The sequence below is a fragment of the Pholcus phalangioides genome, unplaced genomic scaffold, assembly GCF_987345545.1.
Source record: "Pholcus phalangioides strain wild (caught in Gottingen) unplaced genomic scaffold, Ppha-v1.0 ptg000007l_1, whole genome shotgun sequence".
Lineage (NCBI taxonomy): Eukaryota > Metazoa > Arthropoda > Arachnida > Araneae > Pholcidae > Pholcus > Pholcus phalangioides.
Genome location: NW_028301600.1, coordinates 12,369,260 through 12,393,951, shown reverse-complemented (window position 1 = coordinate 12,393,951; position 24,692 = coordinate 12,369,260). Strand labels below are relative to the sequence as shown.

At 34.7% G+C, this 24,692-nt stretch overlaps 1 protein-coding gene across 2 annotated transcripts in view; it reads left to right on the top strand.

Annotated features, from left to right (window-relative positions):
* Nucleotides 1-13,580: 13,580 nt before the first annotated feature.
* The window catches only part of LOC149084924 (uncharacterized), a 31,122-nt gene continuing 20,010 nt past the window's right edge, over nucleotides 13,581-24,692 (top strand). Inside the window, exons 1-3 of one of the 2 annotated variants that reach the window (XM_089232664.1) lie at nucleotides 13,619-13,785; nucleotides 16,562-16,697; nucleotides 17,250-17,352. In XM_089232664.1, coding sequence (XP_089088790.1) covers nucleotides 17,261-17,352 — 92 coding nt within the window. In that variant the 5' untranslated portion in view covers nucleotides 13,619-13,785; nucleotides 16,562-16,697; nucleotides 17,250-17,260. Of the gene's footprint in view, nucleotides 13,786-16,561; nucleotides 16,698-17,249; nucleotides 17,353-24,692 lie in introns of both variants that reach the window. The other variant, XM_089232662.1, reaches the window with a different exon arrangement.

The window sequence follows — 24,692 nt, the reverse complement described above, 5'->3', positions numbered from 1 at the left end:
CAGGTTGTGGTGCGTCGCAGGGACTTTTTCTCTAATAGGGTTGTAAATAAATGGAATAACTTACCTCCGGGGGTCGTGATTTCTAACATAATTGATTCGTTTAAAAAGAAGTACGATAGACTAAATCGAGAAGCTATCCATACTTATCCCCCCCCCCCCGACACCTGCATTCTTCCAATGTAAACATATTCTTGTGCACCACCAAGAACACGCATATCTCTTCTCTGCATCTCCTCAACCAAGTCTATGTCCCTCTGTAGGTATGGTCTCCAAAACATTAGGGCATGTGTTGGTTTGTTTTTTCTCACTGTAGAAATTTTTCTTTTGACTTCAAGGAGTTAAGCCTTGACTTGAAGGATTGTGTAAGCTTTGAATTAGAAATATAGTGAATATGAACTTTGGGGGCATTTATCAGAGGGCAGCACTTAAAGTTGAACTTTCAATGTTTCTTTTAAGATGGCTTCCAGGAGAGAGTCCTCCGGGAAAAGAGTAAAAACTTATTACATAAAATTTAGCAATAAAATTCTAAAAACAATTTGTATGTGAAGATGAATATATTCTACATCATCTTGGCTGAAAATATTTGAATGAAATGAATTATTTCGTCCCAAAAAAAAAAAAAAAACTGAAAAATTGGAAAAATAAAGCTTTGTTGACATTCTATTTTTTATGCATTTTTTGAGTATCAAAAATGCAAAAAAACAATTGAAAATTCAAAAAAATTAATGCTCAGGTCTGAAAGGGATAAGAAAATAAAACAAAAATAATTCGCACAGTCGAAAGTTATCTGGCACGTGAGCATAATTATGAACTCTAACTTTTTTAGATAAAAAAATAAATCCTGTTTATTTAGTGTGAATATGATAATACATTACGAACAAAATTTACGTTCATCTCAGAGTCAAAGTCGTTTAGATATATAGACGGCAACGTTCTGAATTAGTCTGGGTTTCTTAATTATCTTTTCAAATTAATCATTCTAAAGCATCTCAAAGGAAGCAATAGGAACGAGGGGTGCTTCCGTGGTTGTCGTTGTAACTATGCCGTGAATCACCAAAGATAATGTGTGCACTAGATATCACTCGTAAGCTACTGAATTCCATTATAATTGCATTCCTGTTATCCGGGAGAGTTCCCGATAATGGCCCGACTGTATCAATAAATCCTGATCTTTTTATAGTATCTTCGGGGGAAATGGGAATGTGTTCGGAAGCGGTTGTCTCTGAAAGCCAATCTGATGCAGAAATTCTTGAGATATTGTTGTTTGCGGTCGCTCTGATCAACCTACCCTATTTCTTATTTAGATACCCCTTTCTTTGACCCGAAAAAGCCAGAAAAAATTTAGAAAATAAAGTAATTGTTACACAGAATGCCTGCTGGTATGAATACTAAATTAATAAAATGAAATTTAATAAATATGTGTTGTTTACCTGAAAATAATAACTATTAATCGTTATATGTTGGAAAAATAGAGTTCAAAAAATTGATTTATTTTGCCCTGTTTAGTAAATAAGTGTAGCCGAGATTTTATGCAAACGCATGTGTGCATATTCATTTGCATATTTTTGCCTTTTCAGCATTAATGCATATAAATGCATAAAATCAAACGATTTTTGAATAAGTGCATGTTTTTTGAATTTTTAAAGAATCTCAATCGCCTCTTTGTCACACTTTTTCAAATGCAGCGTAATGCGATCAAAAATATTATAAAATAAAATATTTAAGATATTATAATTGAGGTTGAATTTAAGTAAAGCACAAGAAATATATTCGGTAGCTTTATAACAGTTTAATGGATGCTGTGAGCTGTGAAAGATTTTGCCGACTCAACCCTCAACAAGTTTTAGCTACGATGGGTAATAATTGTAATCCGAATGATTTGTTTGTTTGCCGCATTTTTTTAGTTAAATGTTAAATATGAAGTAAGCAAAAATTGACTTTTGTGTGTGGCATTATTTCTAGAAATACCAGTAACATAAATTGTTTCGTTACTGAGCAGCTACGATTAACTAGAAACTAAGAAATGGCTAAAAAACATGTAGAAGTTATTTGCATATACAGTATGTACATATGTAGGGGTATTTGTTGTGAATGATAATGCACTTTGAAACAGAAAATATGTAAGTATTTTAAAAAGCTGCTTTTTTTTGCCTAGTTAATTCATATTTCCTCATTTTTTAGTACATGTTTTAGACTTTTTAACTTTTTTAGGATATTTTAATGCATATTTTGGCATTTTTAGGTGTATGTTTTGGCATTTTTAAGTGCATATTTTAGCATTTTTAAGGGCATATTTTCCATATTTTTATATTATATTTTGCACCCCCTTTTTAGTATATATAAAGGGGGGCTTTAGTAATAAGAACTCACTTTACTGTAAGTGGTATTAACTTTTAGGAAGAATAAATATTTAAATTATTGAACTGCAAATTTGAGAAAAAAGTTATAGTTATTACAGTCGAATCCCGTTCTAACGAATACCGTTATAGCGAAAATCTTGTTTTAACGAAAAATTTTTCAATCCGCAAAAAAAGTTTACGTAGGAACAATGCAAAAACATGAAATTCCTTTATAACGAAGTGATTTCTCCGGTCTCTTGGGGTTCGTTATAACGGGATCGACTGTGTTAAATACCGTCGTTGCTCGATTTTACAAACTAACACGTTTATTCGACCCAGTCCTCGAGTTCCGAACAATATTCTATTCCTTTGAACGTCTTTCGTATTAACGAACTAATTGTTCAAGCTTTGTTGGAGTTCACAAAAACGAGTGTTGGCTGTAGTACCAATATACGAAAGACAATTTTCAAATTTTTGCCACGTTTGTAGTTTATTTCATCACAACATTTTTTAACAATAAAATCCTAAACCAGTATTCTTTAGAAATACTTACATAGAAAGGAATAACTTGAACATATGAATTAGAAATGACGTTCCGGTTAAATTAAAACCAATTTATTGCAATGTGTATACGGGGTGAGCACTTAAATCCTTTGGCTAAAAATTACAGGTGAACCGTTGATCCTGGAGGCATAGGCCTACTTCTAGTTAGAAAAAGCATCAAAATAACATGTTAACCTTAGATGCGTCATTTATGTTGCAAAGGATTGTATACTTATAAAAATATAAAAAAATTAACCTTTTATTAGATCACCCTGTCCTAAAAAGCACAACAAAAGTTTTTGCCCTGTCTATCTTGAGGCCAACAAAACATTTCCACATTTCTAAGTGCAATATTCGATGTGATATTTGAATTGAAAAATCGAAGAAAATGAAAGAAAAGAACCACATAAACTAACGGGAAAGCTCATTATACTCTTTTTTGCCTTCTTTTCAGCAATTTTTTGAATTCAAATCAGTGAATATTGGTAACGTGGAATTTTTTTTGTTGGCCTCATGAGAGACAGGCAATCACTTCTGTTGCAATTGAATAAATTAAAAAAAAAGGTAATTATTATGCGGCCGTAAAAAGAGGGGTAACCGTAAAAAAGATATTTTACTGTGCAAATCGAATTCTTTAATTTTTATAAACTTTCAAAGTATTTACGGACTAAAGTAATGTTGAAACTAGTTGAATTCGACCCGATACAATTTACAAAATTTTACTGATAATTTATAATACAGTGTAATAAGTTCAAATTAATTTCAGTCGAGGTAAGACAACTCACTAAAAGTAATTATAAAAAATTTAAAAACATGATCATTTTCAATGAAGAAACTAAAAATTTTGAAAATCAAAATTTGCAATCGTCAAAAAATTAAATTTGTTAAAGTTAGCTTTTCCGCACGATATGCATATTGCAACAAAACTAGTTTTACAGACACGTTTAAATTTTATGCATTTCCTTGATTATAAAACCCCAAAATTAACTGTCTCACAAACAAAATTTCTGTATGCTGAAAGAATCAAGTCGAATATATTTCTTTGAATGAAATATTAATAAAGAGCTATTGAGAAAGAGATATTATCTAATAAAGAGATTTATTAGAGTTTCATTGTGAAAAATGGTTTTTTTTTGAATCTGCGTGAGTTGCGAAATTTCTTGTTGTTCTATTTACCTATTATCAGACACGAATACGATATCACTGTTTGCTTTGTTGCCAGCGATGGTTGAATCAGTTGCAAACTCGTCAAGCGTGGGAAGATTGATGCAATACTTCCGTTGCAGCTTCGAAGCTGACATTTTGACGTCTGGCAATCGTTCACTTCATTAGTGTCGTCACTAACCTAAATTGAACATTGCCACCACCTTCCTATCTTTAGGGGTTTAATTAAGTTCAACAACACGATGGGCAACAAGCATTGACGTCCACATTCCATCCCAGAAAACAAATGGTAGTTTTTAATTACAGCAAATGACCAAGTAATGCAATAAACTTGTAGAAAACAACTTTTCTCTAAACCTCCATGAAAAACACAAAAAACATGTTTTTCCACTAGCCTAATTTCTGGTACTGTATTCACGATTATTTCTTTTATATAATTCTAAAAATGAAATTAAATCAATCTTATTTCAGAAAAATCGCAAGATTTATTATTTTTTTTTTTAGTTTTTAGTGTGTTCGTGAAAGAATCACATTATTTTGGCAATGAGCGTAACACGTTCCGATGCGCAGTCCTCTGGTGACCACCCACACGTTTTCGACACGAATGAGAGCTCGAATCGAAAATGAAAAAGATATTTTGTAAACACTTCATAGCTTCATGGAGCTGCGATCTCAATTTACCCAATAAACTAAAGATCAGTGAACTTTTCTTCTCAATTTGAAAGGCTTCCCTTTGTTTAAAAGAGAATTTCTTACGAAATTCTGTTGCATTTATTGTTTTCGAAAGATCGATTTTTTTTTTTGGCCAGTTGTCGTCATTCTATAACATCACATAAGTCTATCTGTTTCCTCATTTTTTTTCATTCGAATGAATGGAACCAACGAACTTCAAAAACGTAAAGGTAGACTTGAATCAGCTTCTAAATTGAAATGTAAAAATTTGAACAATGCTAAAAATTCGTAATCTAATTTTTCTTTGATCATTGAAGAATTTTTTTCGGAAAATTTTATTCATTAAGAATAGAGTCAAAGTCTTTCGAAATACACACGCGTGTTGTTTCTTTTCTATATGAACTAAACTGTATCAATATAATGGGTCATTTTGATTTGCGCAATAGTTGGATTTTTTTAGCATGAAAACCTTTCTGTAAAGTAAAAGAATGTGCCTAAAGAGAAACATGAATTTCTTTTCTTTACTTTCATTTTGTGATTGTAGTTTTCTTTTTGTATTTTGTTTATTTATTTGGTTTTTCTGACGTTCTCCCACTGAAATAAGGTTTCTTCAGTTTTTACCTTTTTGCAAGAAAAACAAGACGATTAGCTCGTGGTTCTTTTTCCAGCTTTTTATAAGCGACGTAACTTATTGAATTTCTTTACTCTGTAGAAACGTTCACTGCAATTTTATCTCAGTATGTCGAAATAAATTATATGAGTAGATAATACATTATTTGATTTTGGATGTTGAGTGGGTTGTTAGGTCAGATTACATACTTTTTTATCTGCATGGTTCCGCCACCTCCTTATATACAGGGTGATTATACGTGAAGTTGTGATGTCAAAACTCTGTAAAGTAAGAACCACTGATCAGAATGACTTCAAACTTTTCACGAATACTCCTGAAGCAATAAAATTTTATATAGCATACTTAGTGTTGAAGTTTTATATTGTACTGGTTTACAGAATGGCAACACCTCTGTATTGTTTATCTTGTACAATTTAGTTTTCATATGAGTGGCAATGCTCAATCTAGTTTACGCGGCCATGCTGTACGGTTGTATCTGTCTATCTCTCGATACAATTAAACTTATATTACGGGATTCCCTGCGCCCAGTCAATGTGTTTGACTATGAATTAGTTCCATAATTCCCACACTTAGAATTTACTGAAAGATTTCTCTGTACTCGTGAAACATGGAAAATTCACTCACAAAATGGAACCATTGGTCAACCTGGGTGAAATGATAATTTAATCAACGTCACATAATTTCATAATTCATGGAAACATCGCGGAAATTAAGTCATAAAACAAACACCTACGACTTACACAAGAAATGTTCACTGTTTTGTCCACCGTGTTCTCCTACGAGTTAAAAGTACAAAACTGTATGTTCCACAAAAGATCGGAGTGTGTAGGTGTTAATGCTGTGGATGTGGTGCGTAATGCACGCTTTTAAGTCTGCCAAGTTCGCAATCCGACCACTGTACACAACATTCCTGAGGTACCCTTAAAGCCAGACGTCGGAAGGGATAAGGTCAAGTAAACGTGGCAGCCAGGCTGCTAGAAAATTACGGCTAATGATCCTGTCATTCCCGAAATGGTTTTTCGCTGTTGCTTCACTGGTGTTGCAACGTGCGTCTTGATAAAAGTTGTGATCTTTCTCCAGAGCAGTGTTATCCGATTATGTTTGTTAATGGGAAAATTGTATGATGTATAAATGTCTAAGAAAAACCTTAAATAAATTTAAGCTTTATACAAATACAAATACAAATACAACGCCACAACAGACAAAATGCCCAACGAGGTGGCTGATAAAAAGATGCCCATAAAAATATGCCCTTAAATCAAAGTGTCACAATTGAAGTATAATGGTACAATGCCCTTTTACTATTATAGTTTATATGTCACGTATTCGGCCTCCCAACGAGTTTGATACTTTGTGATATGAAAACATTCTATCTCAAAACTTGAAAATTTCTCATGTAACCTTATTTAACATCTGTAATATCATGTCAACCTGCACTAATGATGAAAATAATTTTAGTTATCTGAAAAGTGTTTGCAATAGCAAATGCATTCAATTTTTGCAAATACGAAGACTTTTCATGCATATTTGAGGATTTAATGTTAATTTAACATGATAACTTTTTTTAAATATCGTTTTACGATCAGAAAGAAATGAGATTAAAGAATCATACAAAGTATAGTAACGCATTGACACATTTTCCTCTAGGAGTTAGTTGAGTTTCTGCTGCATTTAGTATTTCTGGAGTATTTTTTTGTGGTGCTTTCTTTACTCGAAGAGTTTCATAACTTTGCTTCTCATCACACAATTACTCAACTAATTTTTCATTCAGTGTTGAACTGTCTTCATGACAGTGTCATGAACATGTTCAGTAAACTTTGTCAAGGATTGATAAAGAAGAATAACCTAAGATAAGTTTGTGAATATTTTTTTTCAATTTTCGGCATAGACATTGTAAGAATGCGTTCCGTGTAATAATATCAAAAACAGCTTATTATGGTCACTCAAGCCCCGTTCACATCTGCAAATATTGCGGTAGCAATGTGAGTTCCAACACCCGCTTGACGACTTTTTCCCTTCGTAAGGGAAGAAATGTAGAGCAGTCATTGGTGAAAATTCTCGAAGCGGGTTTTAAACCCGCTTTTTCTATTTCCCATGTGAACGGAGCAAGAGAGAGAGAGAGAGAGAGAGCACATTGTGCGATGTAGAAAAAAATTCTTTGATTTTTATTCTAATTTATTATCTAAAACCAGTATTACACTGACAAGTGCAACCACTAAGCATTTGTGCGAATGTAACCGATTAGATTATTAGTTAAATTTTTTATTAAGTTTTTTTTTATTATTTTAAAAGTTTTATATAAAATAACTTTTCCAAAACGTTTATGGAGTAGTCGCGGCATAAAACGTATAAACATATGAGTAAAAAATGTAAATTAAACTAGATTTGGGACCCCCCTAAAACATGGGGTCCTGTGCAAATGTCCCCGATGGTCCATGCGAAAATCAGACCCTGGCATAGAGCCATTTGAACCAGATTTTACATGATTTTCCCGAATTTTTTTGCGCTTTTTGGATATTTTGATCTATTCCATAGAAATATTTCTATATTTGCTAAAATTTTCTACCCGCACTGTAATGAATATACGTACTTAGTTTTCATACCTTAATGATTGCAAGTACACTTATTTTCAAGTTTTTCATGAAATTAAACGAGTTATATCAGTTTCCAAACTTATATACGTCTTGTCATCTTTCCTCACGGACATTTTTTTCCGCATCGTCTCCGTTGCTAGGACAACCCATAAGATCCCATGCTGTATCTGTATCATGCTTGCTGTATCTCTCCACCCCCCCCCCCAGTCTGTTCTATCGATATCGCCCATTTTGGGAAATATTGAGATAAATTCCCATTCACTGCAGACTTGCGATTTTTGCAGACTGTGATTTTGCTGTAGTAGTGTGAATTCGAGTGGAAAGTTGACAGCCCTTTATTCTCCACTGTGTGAGAATTTTTTTAGGCAACGGTTATCATATTTTTCAGTTATAGAAACATTTGACTTTTACTTTCTTGGAGATTGACGTCCTGTATTTTTCTGTATTGATTATACCAATTTCCAGACTGACTTCAAGTTATATCACCTTTGCCTGCACATCGCAGTCTTTTTCCAATATTAGAGTCTATTAAATACTTTCCTTTGCTTAATACTTAGTCCTTCCAATATCAGACCTGGACTTATAGTTTAAAAACGGTTCCAATAGACCGGACAGGCAGACCAATTATTTATTTCAGAGAGGAAGAATTGGTATCTTTTGGGGAGGGCTGACCAAACAGACGGTACTCACACGCACAATATACTTTACTTATACAATACATATCAGTCATTTTCTAACATCGTAGGTCACTCCTCTACCAGGACCGTGAATACAACAATGCTCCAGCTAAGATACAAATACACTCATACCTCGGTTAAAAAAGCCAATTCGTTAGCCGGAACGAGATTTCCCATGGATGCCTATGAAAAATTCATTCATGTTTAATTCATTCCAGGTGTGGCCCAAAAGTTTAAGGTAAGTTTTATACTTACTAAGAAGACTAAGAAGAGAGAGCAATGTAGAAGAGACAAAACTGACCGAAGCCTGAAATGAAAAGTTTCATGTTTGGATGAAGGAAGAAAACTCCAGGGACGCCCGAACATATATGCTCATGTTGCTGAAGCAATACAAATCAATTGAATGGTATTGGTCAGCATCATCAATCATCATTAAAACATCAGTCATATATTGCACTGAGAGTGCGTTTTTTTCAAGTATTTCAAAAAAAGGAATTTTAAATCTATATTTTAATTTGCGCGTTTTTTTTCTTCGCTGCTTTTACGCACTATCAACGGTAAAAGCCGCCATTCGTGCCCCCCCCCCCGGATTCCTATCCAAAAATGTCTTGTGCTTGCTGGGGATCTGCGTCTTAGCCCTGGGGTTTACAGAACAAGATTTCGCTTAAAAGGGATACCCTCTAACCGAATGTCATTGTCACCTTCTTCCCGCCATTTCTTGTATTCAACCCTCTTCCCCCGTGATTTGCTTCGTGTTGTTGAAATTCTAGGTGGTCCTCCTCAACGCGATGCCCGAGAGCACCATGGCACTCGAAATGAGGATTGCAAACTGATGTTATATTTAGCAACTCACCAGCTTTTTTTTCGAAACCAAACGTTTCTATACGGGGAAAAATTATTTTGCAGGCTGTATACATACTGAACACTTCATTCAATTGACAATAACTGAATCTGTCAGTCTTTTTTTTTTGCTCAGTGAAAAGAGAGCCGCTGATAAGCATACAATGATTGAATGCGAGTGAATAAAATTCCTTGGCTATTTTTTGAATAGATATACAGAATGTTTCCACATGATATACCATCATGTATTTTCCACATAAGGCAAAGAAAACCCGATTCTACTGCACAGCAATACACTTTTTTCTCCAAAAGCTTCCTATGGCGCGTGTGGCAAATTTTTTTCATCTCTGTTCGATGACCAGCTGCATATAGGGAATGCGACCGTTTCTTAGTTGCCGTTCCTGCAAGATTTAACTATTTTTGTCACGTAAGTAGCGATCACAAATTTGCAGTATTGGAATGATGAAACGTCATTATTCTCATTCTGAGCAAAACAGAGAATAATTAAATACGATTTGTTACCTCAAAGAATAGTAGTGACATATTGATGAATGATGAGACACTGAAGCACGAACCCCCACAACGGTAGGGCTGGAACAAAGAACATATACTCAATATATGTAAATATATTTCACCTTGTTTGTCCATTTCTATTGTATTTTGTAAAGACAGGAGAATTCCTTCGCCCCGACCCATTCCCCCCAAATGACGGGCCGGGTTCTTTCATCAATAAAATGATTCTGGGACGGGCATAACTTCATCGGGCTCGAGTGACAGTAATTCTGATGATCCCAAATCACCTGACGTCAATAATGACGTTTTTGGTATGTCATAAAATCTCTCAATATCGACACGATAAAAATGGTCATTATGTCCGTTTTGAAAATTTTGAAAACGTCATAAAAATTATTACGTCATGACGTAAAAAAAATTACCACTAGCTTGTGGCTTAGTTTCGGAAGATAGATAGCGCTATTCGAGAAGGGATGAAAAAATGAATAGAGGTTTGAATATTTATCTCCACGAAGATCAATATTCAAATCTCTATTCAAACAAAATTGCACTCGACTTTAAATTTTATATAATATAAAGGAAAGACTTTTGTGCTAAATAAAGAAATATCCCTGCAATCGTGCTGAAAGTACTTTCATTTGTTTCGAGACACAATCAGTAACAAATTAGTGAACGATTTTTAAATTCCTTCAAAGTTCATTGTTCTTTTGTCCAACAAAAATTTTTGGATAATTTTAATATTTTTATCCGAAACAGAATTTTCCAATTTGAAAGAAATTCTTCATTTTTGTGATGCAAACCATTTACGGGTCATTTCATGACCTTTTTGTTATTCACGGTCGTTAAATGACTTTGAAATGACGTTTTTTTATTGATGTCATTCAGAAAAATTGACCAAATTGTCATGTCATATTGACGTCAGATGACTACTTCGGATGTTTGTGCGAAAATGCAGCTCACAACGCTTCTGTGTTGTATTAGCGTCCATGACGTAAAATGTTCGTTAGCCGAGGCTGGAAAACCGCAAAAAAAATTCGTTTTCCGAGGTGTTCGTTAGTTGACGTAACACTGTACAATTACAGCAAACCCTGTATAAGTAAGACGATATGTCTATCTTACTTTAAGTCTCCTAAAGTTGTAAAGGCATTCTTCCGCTTTTCCGAGTTTCATGGGCGAACATACAGGGCGGGGGGCATTGCCCCTCCACTAGCGTCAACGCTGGAGCCGAACGATATAATGTATATGCATATATATGAATTGACATCATCATCACCCCCCCTCCCTCCCAGACCTTCAAGTCCATCTTAACCTATGATCCGTTTTGTTTACGTAGTCAAGAATAACGCGCCGATTGAGGCCCTCGTCGCGAGGCGTTCTTGCTGAGAAGCGATGTTCTCGTATTGTAACAAATTGTTCTCTCATATCCACAATAGAAGTTCTTGGGGGTGGAGATGGTAGGGGTCTCCCTTCGCGGGCGTGGGGGATGTTGGGGTGCTGTGGACCGCGCCGCCGGGGCCTTGCCGCGTAATGTCGTGCCGGAGGGGGAATCTCACTCGCGGTGCTGTCCTGACTTTGTCGAGCGATGATGTGCCCGGGGATTGGGGGTTGTGGTTGTACTGCTTGGGGGGTTGGCGGGGTGTTGGTCAGAACCGGGTGTACTTTCCCGGCCGGCTTGCCGGTTTGAGTTTTGAGTTTTCTCCAGCACGCCCACGATCTCACGATCAATGAGCTTATATCGCAAAAGCGACAGAACCTGAGCGTGATCGGTTTTAAACTAAACTAAACTATGATCCGTTTTAGATTGGAGTATGCCGCAAGGTTTTGGAGACCATACCTACAACATCAGAAGACTTGGTTAACGCGTGCTCCTGTTGGCTCACAAGGCTCGAGCTATGAAGAAAAACTTGATCTCGTGAATATGTTTACATTGAGGGAACGCGGGTATCAGGGGAATAGGATCGAAGTGTTCAAAATTTTCAACGGGATGGATAGGATGGACCACATGAGTTATTAGTGCTTCGATAAGAGGACACCAGTATCGTTTAGTAAGGGAAAATTCCAGGTAGTGGAGTCACAGGGAGTTTTTTTCTAACAGAGTTTGTCAATAAATTGAATAACTTATCTCCGGGGGTCATGAATTCTAACACAATTGACACGTTTAAAAAGAAGTATGATAAACATAGTGGTATAAATCGAAAAGCTATCCATACTTAGATTGGGACAACCATAATTTTTTTATGGGCAGTGCATTATATAGTAACGATTATTAGTCATTTCTTTCGTGATACACACTTTTATATCGGGTTGCTGTAGTTTAGTTATATTTGACATTCATATTTTTTATGGGCATCTTTTTTCAGCCACCTCGCTAGCCAATTTGCATATTGTGGCCTTTGTGTTTGTATTCGTATAAAATGGTTACATTTAAATCTGTCCAATGTAGGTGTCCAAGATATTGAGGTTGAGGTACAAATTGTTGATACTTTATTCTTTATTATAGGATTATAGTTGATTCCATTCAAAACCATCTAATGTAGCGAGGTGACCAAACAAGTGCTTAAGAAGTGTTTCGAACCTGTGGGTGCTCGTCTTGATCTTTATGAAGGAAATTTTGAGTTTTGAATCAACTCTGTCTGCCGGACCGACCCGAGCCGGGACTGGGGGGGGGGGGGGGGGGGGTGGAAGGCAACTGTCCCGGAAAGCAAATTTTTGGAGGAACAATGTTCCTAAATTATTTGTTTCAGTGCAACTTCACGTGATATGTAATATATCATTTTATTAGACGCAACACGAGTAGTAAAAATCCAACAAAATTCAGAAATTAAAAAAGTATTTATGTTATTCAAATTTTACATGATTTCAAAATTCAAGATGACCTTTACTCCAAAAGATAATGGGAAAATAAACATTTTGTTACAAAACTATCGCATTTTAAAGTTTGGGGAGGAGGACGGAAAAATCCAGTTCCCTTCCTCCCTGAGAAAAACCATAGTTCTGGCCCTTCAGTGGTGCCGCTGTGGTGATCGAGTGGTCATAATGATAGACCCACATCGCGAGGATCCGGGTTCGAACCCCACCGTTGCCACAGGGGTGGGCGGCTGAAGTTAGTTTTCTGTAGTTCCCAACTTCGAGGCGCGAACGCGAACCGATCTTCCCGTAGAAAAAGGTATCGTCACAGAGAGCAACAGGCCTACAACGATAAATTATTCAATCCTTGCACTTCACTCCATAGTTAGAAAAATTTAGGAGGCTTCAAATTTTAGGTGGGAACGAAGAAAACTGTTGTAATATTATCGAGTTTTAAATTGTTGGGGATGGAAAAATCATGTTTTCCCAAGGCAGCAAACATCCTAGTTACGGCTCTGTGTCGGACCCATGGCGCAGATTGCCATGGATGTTCGAGCACCCAAAGCATCTTCGTCTCTGACGCCACTGGTGTCCATGATTTACATGAGGTGTCCAAACTGACAGGTTTTAAAGTTTTTTCCGAAGTAATATGGTCACGCCATACTATGACATTACTGTAAGTCAATTTCCACGTCGAAGAACGGGTCTTTTTTTGAACGAGTATTTAGTAGGGTGTTGAAAAACACCGCAGTGAACGAAAATAGACGAATCGTTCAGAATAACCGCGCCAAAGTGCGAAGTTTAGATTTCCTACAATCCGTAGCATTAGACTTTCCAGACGTGCCTCTTAACGTTTTAATAATGTTATTTTTAAAGAGATAACCAGGACAAGAAACGTAACCTTTTTAACTCATCTTTTATTAGACCTTTTCTCGAAATGAAAAGAATTAATTAAAATTTTAAACGTGAGTTTTATACATTTTTTTTCTATTTCTTTATATTATATTGTAATTTTAATGCAAATAATACAGTGAATAAAACCGAATTTTTTTTTCCAACTTTTTCAGCTCTTAGCTCAATAACCCTAATTACAGAATTGAAATGAAACGAAATATTTAAAGTCATTTAGATTTAAATTCATGCTGTCCATTCTTTATTGAATTTGTGGAGTTGCAGTTGGTGAGTTTAAATGAAGTGTAATCATTGACCCTTGACGTTGTGAAAATTCTGTGTGTAACTGGCATTGAGGTGTCATTTTGACGGAACAGATATGTTTAAAATATACTCCAAAACTGAAATTTACAAATTCAAATAATGTTTACCATATTTTCACAAGAACCAAAGATGATTCGAAGTCAAACAGTCTTTCCAAACAACACAACTGCTCACACAGATCTTATGAACGATTCACTAACAGCACTGTCTTCATGCTCAACCTCGGATTTCTGATTCATATTTAATTTGAAATTATCGAAATGACTAATGTTCTTCCGAGACGCCATTCTGATCTGAACACTTAGGCAGTCGAACAGAAAAGCTTTATGCAAGTGGTGGTGGGGGCTATTTTGTACCTCATATACAAACCTTGACCAATGATGTGAAGGAAGGGAAAAGCAGAAAAATGTCATAAATTTGTGTTGCAACCAGCCAGTCCCACAATGATTCGATGTGTTCATAAACGGAATCCTATCTCAGAGGCTAATTATCTGATCCTAGTGAGCTAAATGATTTGAAGAGTGCAGCATGTGTAACAACTCGCTTCATAGGCAGAGATAGTCTTGAAAATTTGGGGTGGGGCACGATGTCAGTTCATATAGAAATTATAATCTGTGATTATACCCGTATACGTTAGATCAGTCGGCTCAGTCTTTGACGCTAGGGGGCAGGAATGCCCCCTCCTGTATCTTTGCCCATGGCTCACTTTGAGTTTCAAGTGTGTATCTTGAAAACTGTGGAAGATACAAGACTGTGAATTTCAAAAAGTTTGAAAATTTCCATTTTTTTTTTAATGTCAGTATACAAGGGCAAAATAAAACGTGGATGACAAAAATCTTACACGAATGTATAGAGCATAAAATTTTGAAGAGTAACACCAAAAGCATTGGGCTCAAAACCAATGTGCAGTGTGGTCGCGAATATAGAGGGTGATGCCTTAAGTTCCTTGGTCACAGATTACACTGGTCAACAGCTATTTTGTATCTGTGGGTATAAAATCTAAATCTACCCTTAAAAATGAGCTAATGTGAGGTTTTTAATATAATTTATATATTTAGTATTTTTTTTAGTGTTTGAGTTTTATTTTGTGCTGTACAATGGAATAAATTTATGAAATTGAATCTGATTATTCTAAACTCTCTATAATCAAACATACTACACAGTGAGTCTAATTTGGAAAGCACTGAATTACAAATGTCAGAGGAAAGTGAATCAGAAGATGCACAACATTCAGAACTGTATAGACCTGATTATGACCTCATCTCATAGAATAAAATTTCCTGAATGATTTGGTCTTCATTTTAAATCATTCTCAATTAAAGTAAGCTAAACTTTGTGTGCTAGATAAAAAAAATTGAACCTTCTGCTAGCCGAAGGAACAAAATTTGTTAGACTAGTTTTAGATATGTTCAAGATATACAGTTGATTCCTGTTTCAACGTATAACAAAAATCTTGTTTTAACGAAAACTTTTCAAACCCCTTAAATAAGTCTGCATAGGAATGTAAAAATCTTTACTTTCTTTATAATGAAATTTTGTTATGACAAAGTGATTTCTCCGGTCTCTTGGAGTTTGTTAAAACAGGATTCGACTGTATAGATAGGTTTTTCTACGTGTGTGGTTTTCCGACATAAATGGACTGATTTTGGAAATGGGTGTTCAGTAGAATCCACAGTAGGGGTGACTATTGACTCAAATACAATCAGCTTTAAAGCAGTATTATTGCATAATGGCAATAAACTCCCATCTGTGACTTAGAGCAGTGGATATAAGAGAAACATATGAAAGCATGACTCTGCTAATGGGACAATAAGGTTCAGGAAGGACAAGTCATTTGTAACCAACCTCCTTTACTTTTATAATCATGTGACGACAGACTTTGGGCAAAGATAAAAATGTAGACATGGTCTATCTTGAATTCCAAAAGACTTTTGATGGGAACCGAACATGGCGAACTCTTGAAGTATTTAAATGAGATTGGGATTCTGGAAAACTTTATTGCACTGGATAGAATTGTGGTTGCAGGATAGGTAACAGCGGGTTATGGTAAATGGATTTTCTAATTGGACAGGCATCACAAGTGAAGTCCCTCAGGGAAGTGTCGTTCGACCCTCACTTTTTTAATTTTTATCAATAAACTTGATCAGGTTTTCGATTTTTTTGTTATCATATTTGCAGATGACGTTGAATCAATAGATGTAGGTAGGAATCAAAGTGATAAAGAGCTGTTCCAGGCCAACTTAAATAGGATTGCAGCATGGGCAAATGAATGGAGCAAACCTTTAGCTTTGACAGATGTATGACCACTCATTTTGGTTTGAACAACCCCAGATTCACTTATGAGAAAACTAGGCTCACAGATGCACCTAGGCTCACCGATTTGGGCATTCTCATTGACGAGCGTCTTAGGTTTTCTGAGCGTTGTTCTGCAGTGCTCAGAAAAGCAAATATAAGTGCTTGGGGTTTGATTCCTAAAAAGATCTCTTCGCATTCTTTCAGTCATCCTTTTTTTTTTTTTTGGCTTAGTTTGTCCTGGCCTAGAGTACGCTGTATGGTTTTGGAGACCCCATCTTCAGAAGGATATGGACTTGGTTGAAGGGGGTGCAAGGAAGAGCAACTAGAGCACTGGCGAGTATGCAAGGCTTGACGTATGAAGAAATGGGTTTGTTGAATATGTTTTCTTTGGAACAACATTGGCATCAAGGAGATATGATTGAAGTATTTAAGATATTAAAGTGGATCGATACGATGGATCATGAAATATTCTTATTCCGTCTTTCAAATGCTTTGAATCGGACAACAATTTTGATTAGTTAGGGGTAATTCTAAGTTATTGTCGCAGGGAAATTTAAATGACGGAAAATAGTTTTACCTGCATTTAATGCAGTTTTTCCCAACTTTTCTTCGTTTTTCGGATTCAAACATCCCAGTGAATATAGCACTTAGAAACATGGAGTTTTTTCAGTTGGCATTAGGAGAGATGGTGCAAAAACTTTCTAATTATGTTTTTGGACACATGGGAACAGTATAAAAAGTTATTTTTTTTAAATAACTACAACCTCTTGCAACACATGAATGACATATCTGAGTACTACACGTTATTTAGATACTTTTTCTAATTGGAACTATGCCTCTAAGACCAATGGTTTGCCAGTAAAATGCCATACACCCTGTTACCTATGCGCTCTATATAGTCTTTATATTTCTTTTTTAGGACCATAAGAAATGGCAACGGGTGACTTAAATAACAATGTTATGACTCTTGTGTCGTTGTTACGTAAACATCATATTCCATCAAGTTTTCATGACGTTGAAGGGTAGGTTATAATTTATTGTATTGCATTAGAAAGTTTCAATTATTGAATTATATTGCTATATCGTACATAGTTGCATGTGTTAAATATACATATACATGATCTGTCATAAATTAACCCCTCAAGCCAGTTCAGAAATTTAACTGCCAAGGTCCAATTCGCTGTATTTAAATTTAAAAAAAAAATGAACCTTTGTGCTGCTCTGCTGAAAACAATTTATAAATTTTTTTAATTCTAAAAAGAGTTATGTTATAATAGAATATCTGCTCTATGCAATAAAAATTTTACTGTGATTGTTTTAAAAAATATTCAGCCGGTAAAACATTTCACCACCTGTGACGTACCACACACAGATCCATGCAGAGGGGTTAATCAAAAGTAAAAAAAATTGTGGTCATTTGTATAGTCAATAATCAAACCCTAAATTGCTTTGTTATTAAGAAATGATAAAAAAATTACATTACACAAAATATTGGAACCATAATTGAATTATGTTGTGGGCAAGTAGCATAAAAATCCATGTTTGAGAGAGGTTGTAGCGATATTAAAAAAAAAATCTAAGATTAGCCAATTTGTTTAAATCACTTCTAGACAATGTTTCCTCTAAACCGGTGATTCCCAACATGGGAGGGTAAGTAATTTGATTTTTAGGGGGGCAATTTGAATTTTTTTATGAAAGTGTAGAACATTCTGAACTCCATTTTTTATATCAGTTTAAATTTGTAATTTTTAAAACAATTTTTTGACTTTTATTTTTCTCTTTCAGCAGAAGAAATTCGAATATTTTGTGTTCAACGGAAAATTTGTGCCAGTAAGATAAAATATGGGAATCCCCTTTACCAATAAAATGAAGAAAAATCAAGGCCACAAACTCCTTTAACCCTACAATCCTGACAACGGCAATCCTGAGATATCTCATCAAACTTCATCTTTCATCTTCTCATTTTGGTCATCCCGAAATATCTCAGGTTCATAACACAATTTCATTCCCAATGTGGCAGTTATAATGTGGAACAGGAAATTTTTAAATACCGCTTGAAGGGTTAAAAAATAATATTCTGTGTATAGCAGTGTAAAAACTATGAGCTAATTTTTTTCTCATCCAAGTTCGCAGACCTTCTGAAGCTTCTCCGAGAACCTCTGCTCGAGGGAACCACTGCTTTTGACAAAGTAAAAGTAGATAATAATTGGGGAGAGAGCAAAGACACCCTGGTTTTAAAATTCAAGGAGGCAAAGCAAAAAAAAAAAAAAAAAAAAGGGTCAGACATTTGAAAAAAAAAAAAAACCAAAAAAAACACTTCATTATGAAACCATGAATTTTCATCTGCCAGGGGAGTGGTAGCCCTGACAAAAGTGCGAGGGACATCAGGATTTCAGAGATGCTTGGGTGGGGTATGGCCTAAAAAAAGTTAGGAACCACTGATCTAAGCTGTAATCACACGATGTTTATAGTGCAATAAAGATTCACCTTAGATTTATTGTGTACAGTTAGTGAAACATAAGAAAAACTGTTGTTGCTATATATAGGCCTATATATATTTTTGTTAGATAAACTGATGTAGCACAGTTCCCAGCAACCTGGAAAGTCAGGGAAAATGTTTGGCAAAACTGGGAAATAGGTCTCTCGTATACAAATATTTGATAAAAGTCAGGTAAAAATTCTGCAAAGAGAGAAAAGAAAAACTTCTGAAACAAAAATTTGGAAATTTGAGATTTTGAATTATATTTCTCTTTCTTCCAGAGTTTTGGTCAGGAAAATGATCAAACAGATTTTGCTGGAAACCCTTTGTAGGGACATTGCAGGAGTGGAAAATCTGCTACAATTGCTACGATTTCCACCGTCTGCTACAATTTTGACAATTTTCTTTTCATTTGCTGCATACTGCTACAAAAATGCAGAAATTCTTCAATTCTGCACCATCTTGTGCAACAAACAAAATTTTCCCTTTGGAAACTTTGAAATTGCGTCAGAATAGAAGCTGACTTTTCGATGACCCCATTTGTCCCCCTCGTAATTTTATTTCTTGAGGACTGTAAATAGAATTACCTTGAGCACCCCCAGAATTTGGGCTCTTGGGGGGGGGGGGGTTGGTTGATCAGGGTGACCAACCCCCACCCCATAGGTCTTCTTGTGAGAGATAACATAGGCAGTTTGGTCATTAATGCTCTTATCCTGGGCTTTATATTCACTTCATAAACTTACACGTATTTATTGTATACTATCTGAGTGTTGGTCCAGCTAGTGGTTTCTGCAAATTATTCCATCCAAAACAGTCATAGTTTGAAATTTGTAAAAAAGATTTTAATAATTTTCATTCTAATTTTTGAGTTGGACGATAGATCGCAACACTTGAACACATAACAAGTGCAACACTTACATTAATTATCTTTACGTTCCTTTCAAACCAACCACGACCATGGTCTAGACAAAGTAATTTTAATTAATGCTCATCTGGAAACCAATTTCCATAAAACACTACACATGTCAGTGAATGGCGTAAAAGGAAATAACATATCAAGAGAATGAATAGTAGCAAATGAATAATAGAAAACTTGGAAGTAAAACAAGAGACTGAAAATCTGTCAAAGATGCTGGGAAATAAAATACATGGAGCAATCACAAATCAGTTAAAAATAAAGAGTAAAAACAAATGTACTTGGATCGAATTTTTTGTGAAAATAGTATTCTATTGAATTTCTAAAAATTAGTAATTATTTTATAGTTTTTATTTCTGTAGTTTAAGTTAAAAGTAATTTAATTCTAGCTTAAATTACTATAGTTTAAGTTAAAAATTCAAGTCCAGTTTTTAATCACTATTAAATTTCTGAGAATTTCTAATAAATATTTTAAGAATGACTCAGGGAAAGAAGTCATCTCAAAGTATGTTGAATCAAGCTGAGGCAATGATCAAGAGGGAACTCAAAAAGAAACACATAATTTTAAATAAGGAATGGGTAAATTCTGGTAAAAGAAGCAAGATCAAACGTTCAAAAATGCTTGAAACTGAAGTTAACAAAAGCACTACTTAGACTTGCATCAGCGGCAAAAACAAGAAAAATAATTACTTTTCTAATGAGTGGTTCAAGCCTGTGAAGGCCTCAAGCCTTTAGTGATTTTTTTTTAATTAGTGATTACCAAGTCTATAAGCTAAATCTACAAACACTCATTTTCAAATTATGTTTGAAATCTGAAACACACCATGTGTTAAAATGTCTATGTTAAAAGCCTCTCATTTGTTGTAGAGAATGTAAAAATATATGTAGAGAATATAAAAATATAAATATCAAAAAGTCTCAAAATTTTTTTGATTTAAAAAAATATAATTATTCCTTCTAGACGAAGTCTGTATGTATTTTGTACCTTGTGTGGAGGAAGCCCTTTTCTTCCGAGCTGAAATAACACTGTTTCTTGAAGTAAAATGTAATCCTGTGTATGCTACTGCATATATGTCAAGGTTGGTAAAAAAACCGGGGTTTTTTTTGGTTTAAACCAGGTTTTTTGTGGTTTAAATAGCATTAACATTAAAAACAATAAAATTTCTGAAAAATCATTCAAACTTCTAATAATTAAAACAAAAAGTTATCTACATTTATTATCTAAAGCATTAATCTACAAATATTTCTTACATTTCAACAAAAATCCACTTTTGTAATTTATTTTTTTTCTTAACTCAATGAATTATTTTGTTTCAAAATTCTTAATGTTATTATTAACCATATAATATAAAGGTTTTTTCTCCAGTTACTTTCAGTACGTTTAATTAGGAAGCCATTTTGCAAAAACTGCTGTAAAAATTATGTGAATATAATGTATTTAATGCAGATTAATTAGCAATGATTTACGATATACAGAGTGGTTATAACTAAAGTTCTGATTTCAAAACACTTTGAAAAAGAACCATCATTAGAATGACTTCAAAATTTACATGAATATTCCTGAAGCAATGAAATTTTAAATGGGGGAAAAATATTAAAAAATTCAAAATTAAAGACACTGTACTCATCCAACACGTGGGAAATTTCCTCACAGAATAGAAATGTCAGCCAGTCAGGGCAAAAAGGTAACTTAATTAGCATTGCACGATTTCATAATTCATGAAACATTACAAAAATGAAGTAATTGAACAAATAAAACTAACTCTTATTTAAGAAATGTTAAATATGTTGTCCACTGTGTTCTTGACTATGAGATGAAACAACAACAGAGATCAACAACAGATCAGACTGCTGTGGTCATGATGTGGATGTGCTTACAATGCAGAGTTTGCAATTCGATCACTGCACATAACATTTTGGGGTATTCCCAAAGCTATAAGTTGCAAGGGTTAAGATCAGGTGAACTGACAGCCAGGTGTCATGTCATCTTGTTATTTTCAAAATCGTTCTTCAGCAGCTGCTTTGCTGGTATTGCAATATGCATCTTGATAAAAGTTGTACTATCCACACACTGATGTTGTTGAAGTGCCGAAATGATGTGGTTACACAAAATGGTATTATCCTGCTGGCCAAGTACAGCATAATCTACTTGCATATTTTGCACTTTTTTTTTCTTTTGCCAAAGAAATTTTCATTGCTTCAGGAGTATCCATGTAAATTTTCAAGTCATTCTGACCAGTAGTTCTTATTGTATAGTTTTGGAATCAAAACTTCAAATTATAATCACCCTGTATATAGCTGATTATTTTTTGTAAATCATTTACTACTATACAGTAGAACCTTGATTAACTGGGCTTAATGATGAAAGTATAAAAAAAAATTATTGAATATTAAGACGGTGATATATACAGTATGAGATGGGCTACTTATGGGAATGAAAATGTATGTGAGGTAATGTAGCTACTAGTACACTGGTCTTTGTCCTTTAGGGACAGCTGGTGTCTTTACTGGATTATAAGACCACCTGTGTGTGTGCCCCTAGCATGATGCTGTCACTACTGTTGCTGCTTCTTTGTGAAGGAAAAAAACATACCATGTGAGATAATACACCACTACATTTAGATGTGTAATGCAGTCCTTATTCATGAATTTGCTAAAGATATATAGAGCATCAGAATGTAGCCAATAGTTAGAAAATGTGGTAAGAATGAGAAATTTTGGCTTTTGTATATCACTTTAAATAACTTAGATACTTTATATGAAAAAATATATATACATTCAGGCCACTTTTATGAGACTTTTTAGAAAAAACCACTTATACCATTTAAAGATATACCACCAGAATGCCCCCAATATAAAATGTGGTAAGAATGAAAAATTTTGGCTAATAATGAACTAATATATGATATTTTTCAAGGAAAAAAGTTATATTTAGGTCACTTTTTGTGTGATTTTTTGAAAACCACTTGGTTGAAACCAAGGTTTAAACCAAACAACCCTGATATATGTATATAAAAACTGTATTTTATTTACTTGCAAAATTTTAAAGTGCTACAAAACATTTTTGCTGTTACGAAAATATAATTTTTCCTGCTACAAAAATCAAATTTTCATTTTCCATCCCTGACATTGACAGATTAAAAGCTACTCAAAATCAAAGGGCACATTTGCATATCCATTGAACTTCAAATCAATAGAAAGTTTCTCACTGAGGAGTCCAGATTTAGTTTGCATACTGATAGCAGATGCTGTTTGATTTTGGAGACAACCTGGAACAGGATACCATCAATGAAGTATCTTTCTCTGAAAGGTATTCAAAGGATACAGTGTCTGTATAATAATATAAATTACAGTCCAACGTTGAAGCTCAAAATAAAGATTTGAAATACCAAACAACTGTTTCGATGCTAGCCCTTTCTTCAGTGGTTGGAAGGTCAGTTATAGCGCAGACTACTCGCTTGAAAAAAAACAGGTAGTTGAAATTAGACTGGTGCGCGATGATAGCAGAGGCTATCACCACCATTGCGCATTGGCCTAATTTAACCACATGTTTTGTTCAAGCGAGTTGTTTGCTCTATAACAGACTTTCTATCACTGACGAAGGGGCTATATTAGCCTCGAAAAAGTTGTTTGGTGTTTGAAATCTTTAGTATTTTGAGCTTTAACGTTAGACTGTTACCTTTTGAGCACAATATAATAATATAAGCATCTCCTTCCTTTATACAGATTCTGTGTTCAGGTGGTATGCTTTCAGATTAACACATATCTCCATATTTTTTTACATAGACATGTGGCTGCTCAAGTCTATGAAGATAATTTCTGTTTACATATACCCTTAGAGGGGTCTGTCCAATTGAAATTTGGGTTCATTTTCATGACCCTTCACAAAATTCTGGATCTCAAAACAAAAAATGGACCTTTCACAAAATTCTGGATCTGAAAAATTGACTCTTCACAAAATGCAAATTAATAAAACCATAAAAATTTGGCATTACATTTCTTTTGTGATTACTAAAACTAAATTATTTCACTTCTCACAAAATTAATTGTTTTTCACAAAATGAATGACCCTTTCACAGAAACGGGATCCTATAGGCAAAAAAAGTCTGTACAGACCCCTGCCTTATGCCAGTACAGTAGGTGGTTAAAATCCACCCTAGAAGATGACAAAGCTCAAGCACAGAGCTTGTTTTGTTGAGTTTGGTATCTTCAGTAGCAATTAAGAGCTTAAAGTAGTCAACTTCACTCAAATCTTATCAAGTATGTTTGTGATGCCCTGGTTCCATGATTTCCAACTAATTTCATTGCAGTTTAGGCCATGGCTTGACAAATGAGGAAAAAAGTTTAGGTGCCAGCCAAATTTTTTAAGGTGCTAAGCATATTTGTTTTCAGACACGACGGATCTAAATTAATATCTTTTTCACTTTTACATGATTTAATGAATCTTTTACCCTTGCCAATGACCAAAATTTTTGTTTTCCTCAGACTCTGTTTCAGTAATTACACATTGTACCACTGATGTTAGAAGCATGAATGTGCAAATTTTCATTAAAGGATGTTCAGAGGTGTTGCGAGTTCGATACCTGGTTCTTCCTCATCAGAAAACTTTCCTGACGCGGGTACAACAAAAACGGTGACATGACCAAGAAAAAGGTTGATACAGCAGGGAGTTCCTCATCAAGGGGTTAGAGCACCAACCACTTGATGAGTATAAAAAAGGCTGCTGTTCAGGATTGGCAATTGTAGGTTCTGGTCTAATTGGCCCTCATATGCAGAAAATTACCATGGTGTGACAAAAGTGATCGAATGAGCAAATTTTCATTTTCTTTGTTTTTAATCAGCTGGTTGAATACACTATTTCCTTATCTAAGTTTTGCCTGAAACACAAATGTCTATCTTTATTGAAACATGTTACAAAACAATTTGGGAAAACATCTATAGAGTAACATGGGTAATTATTTAAACAT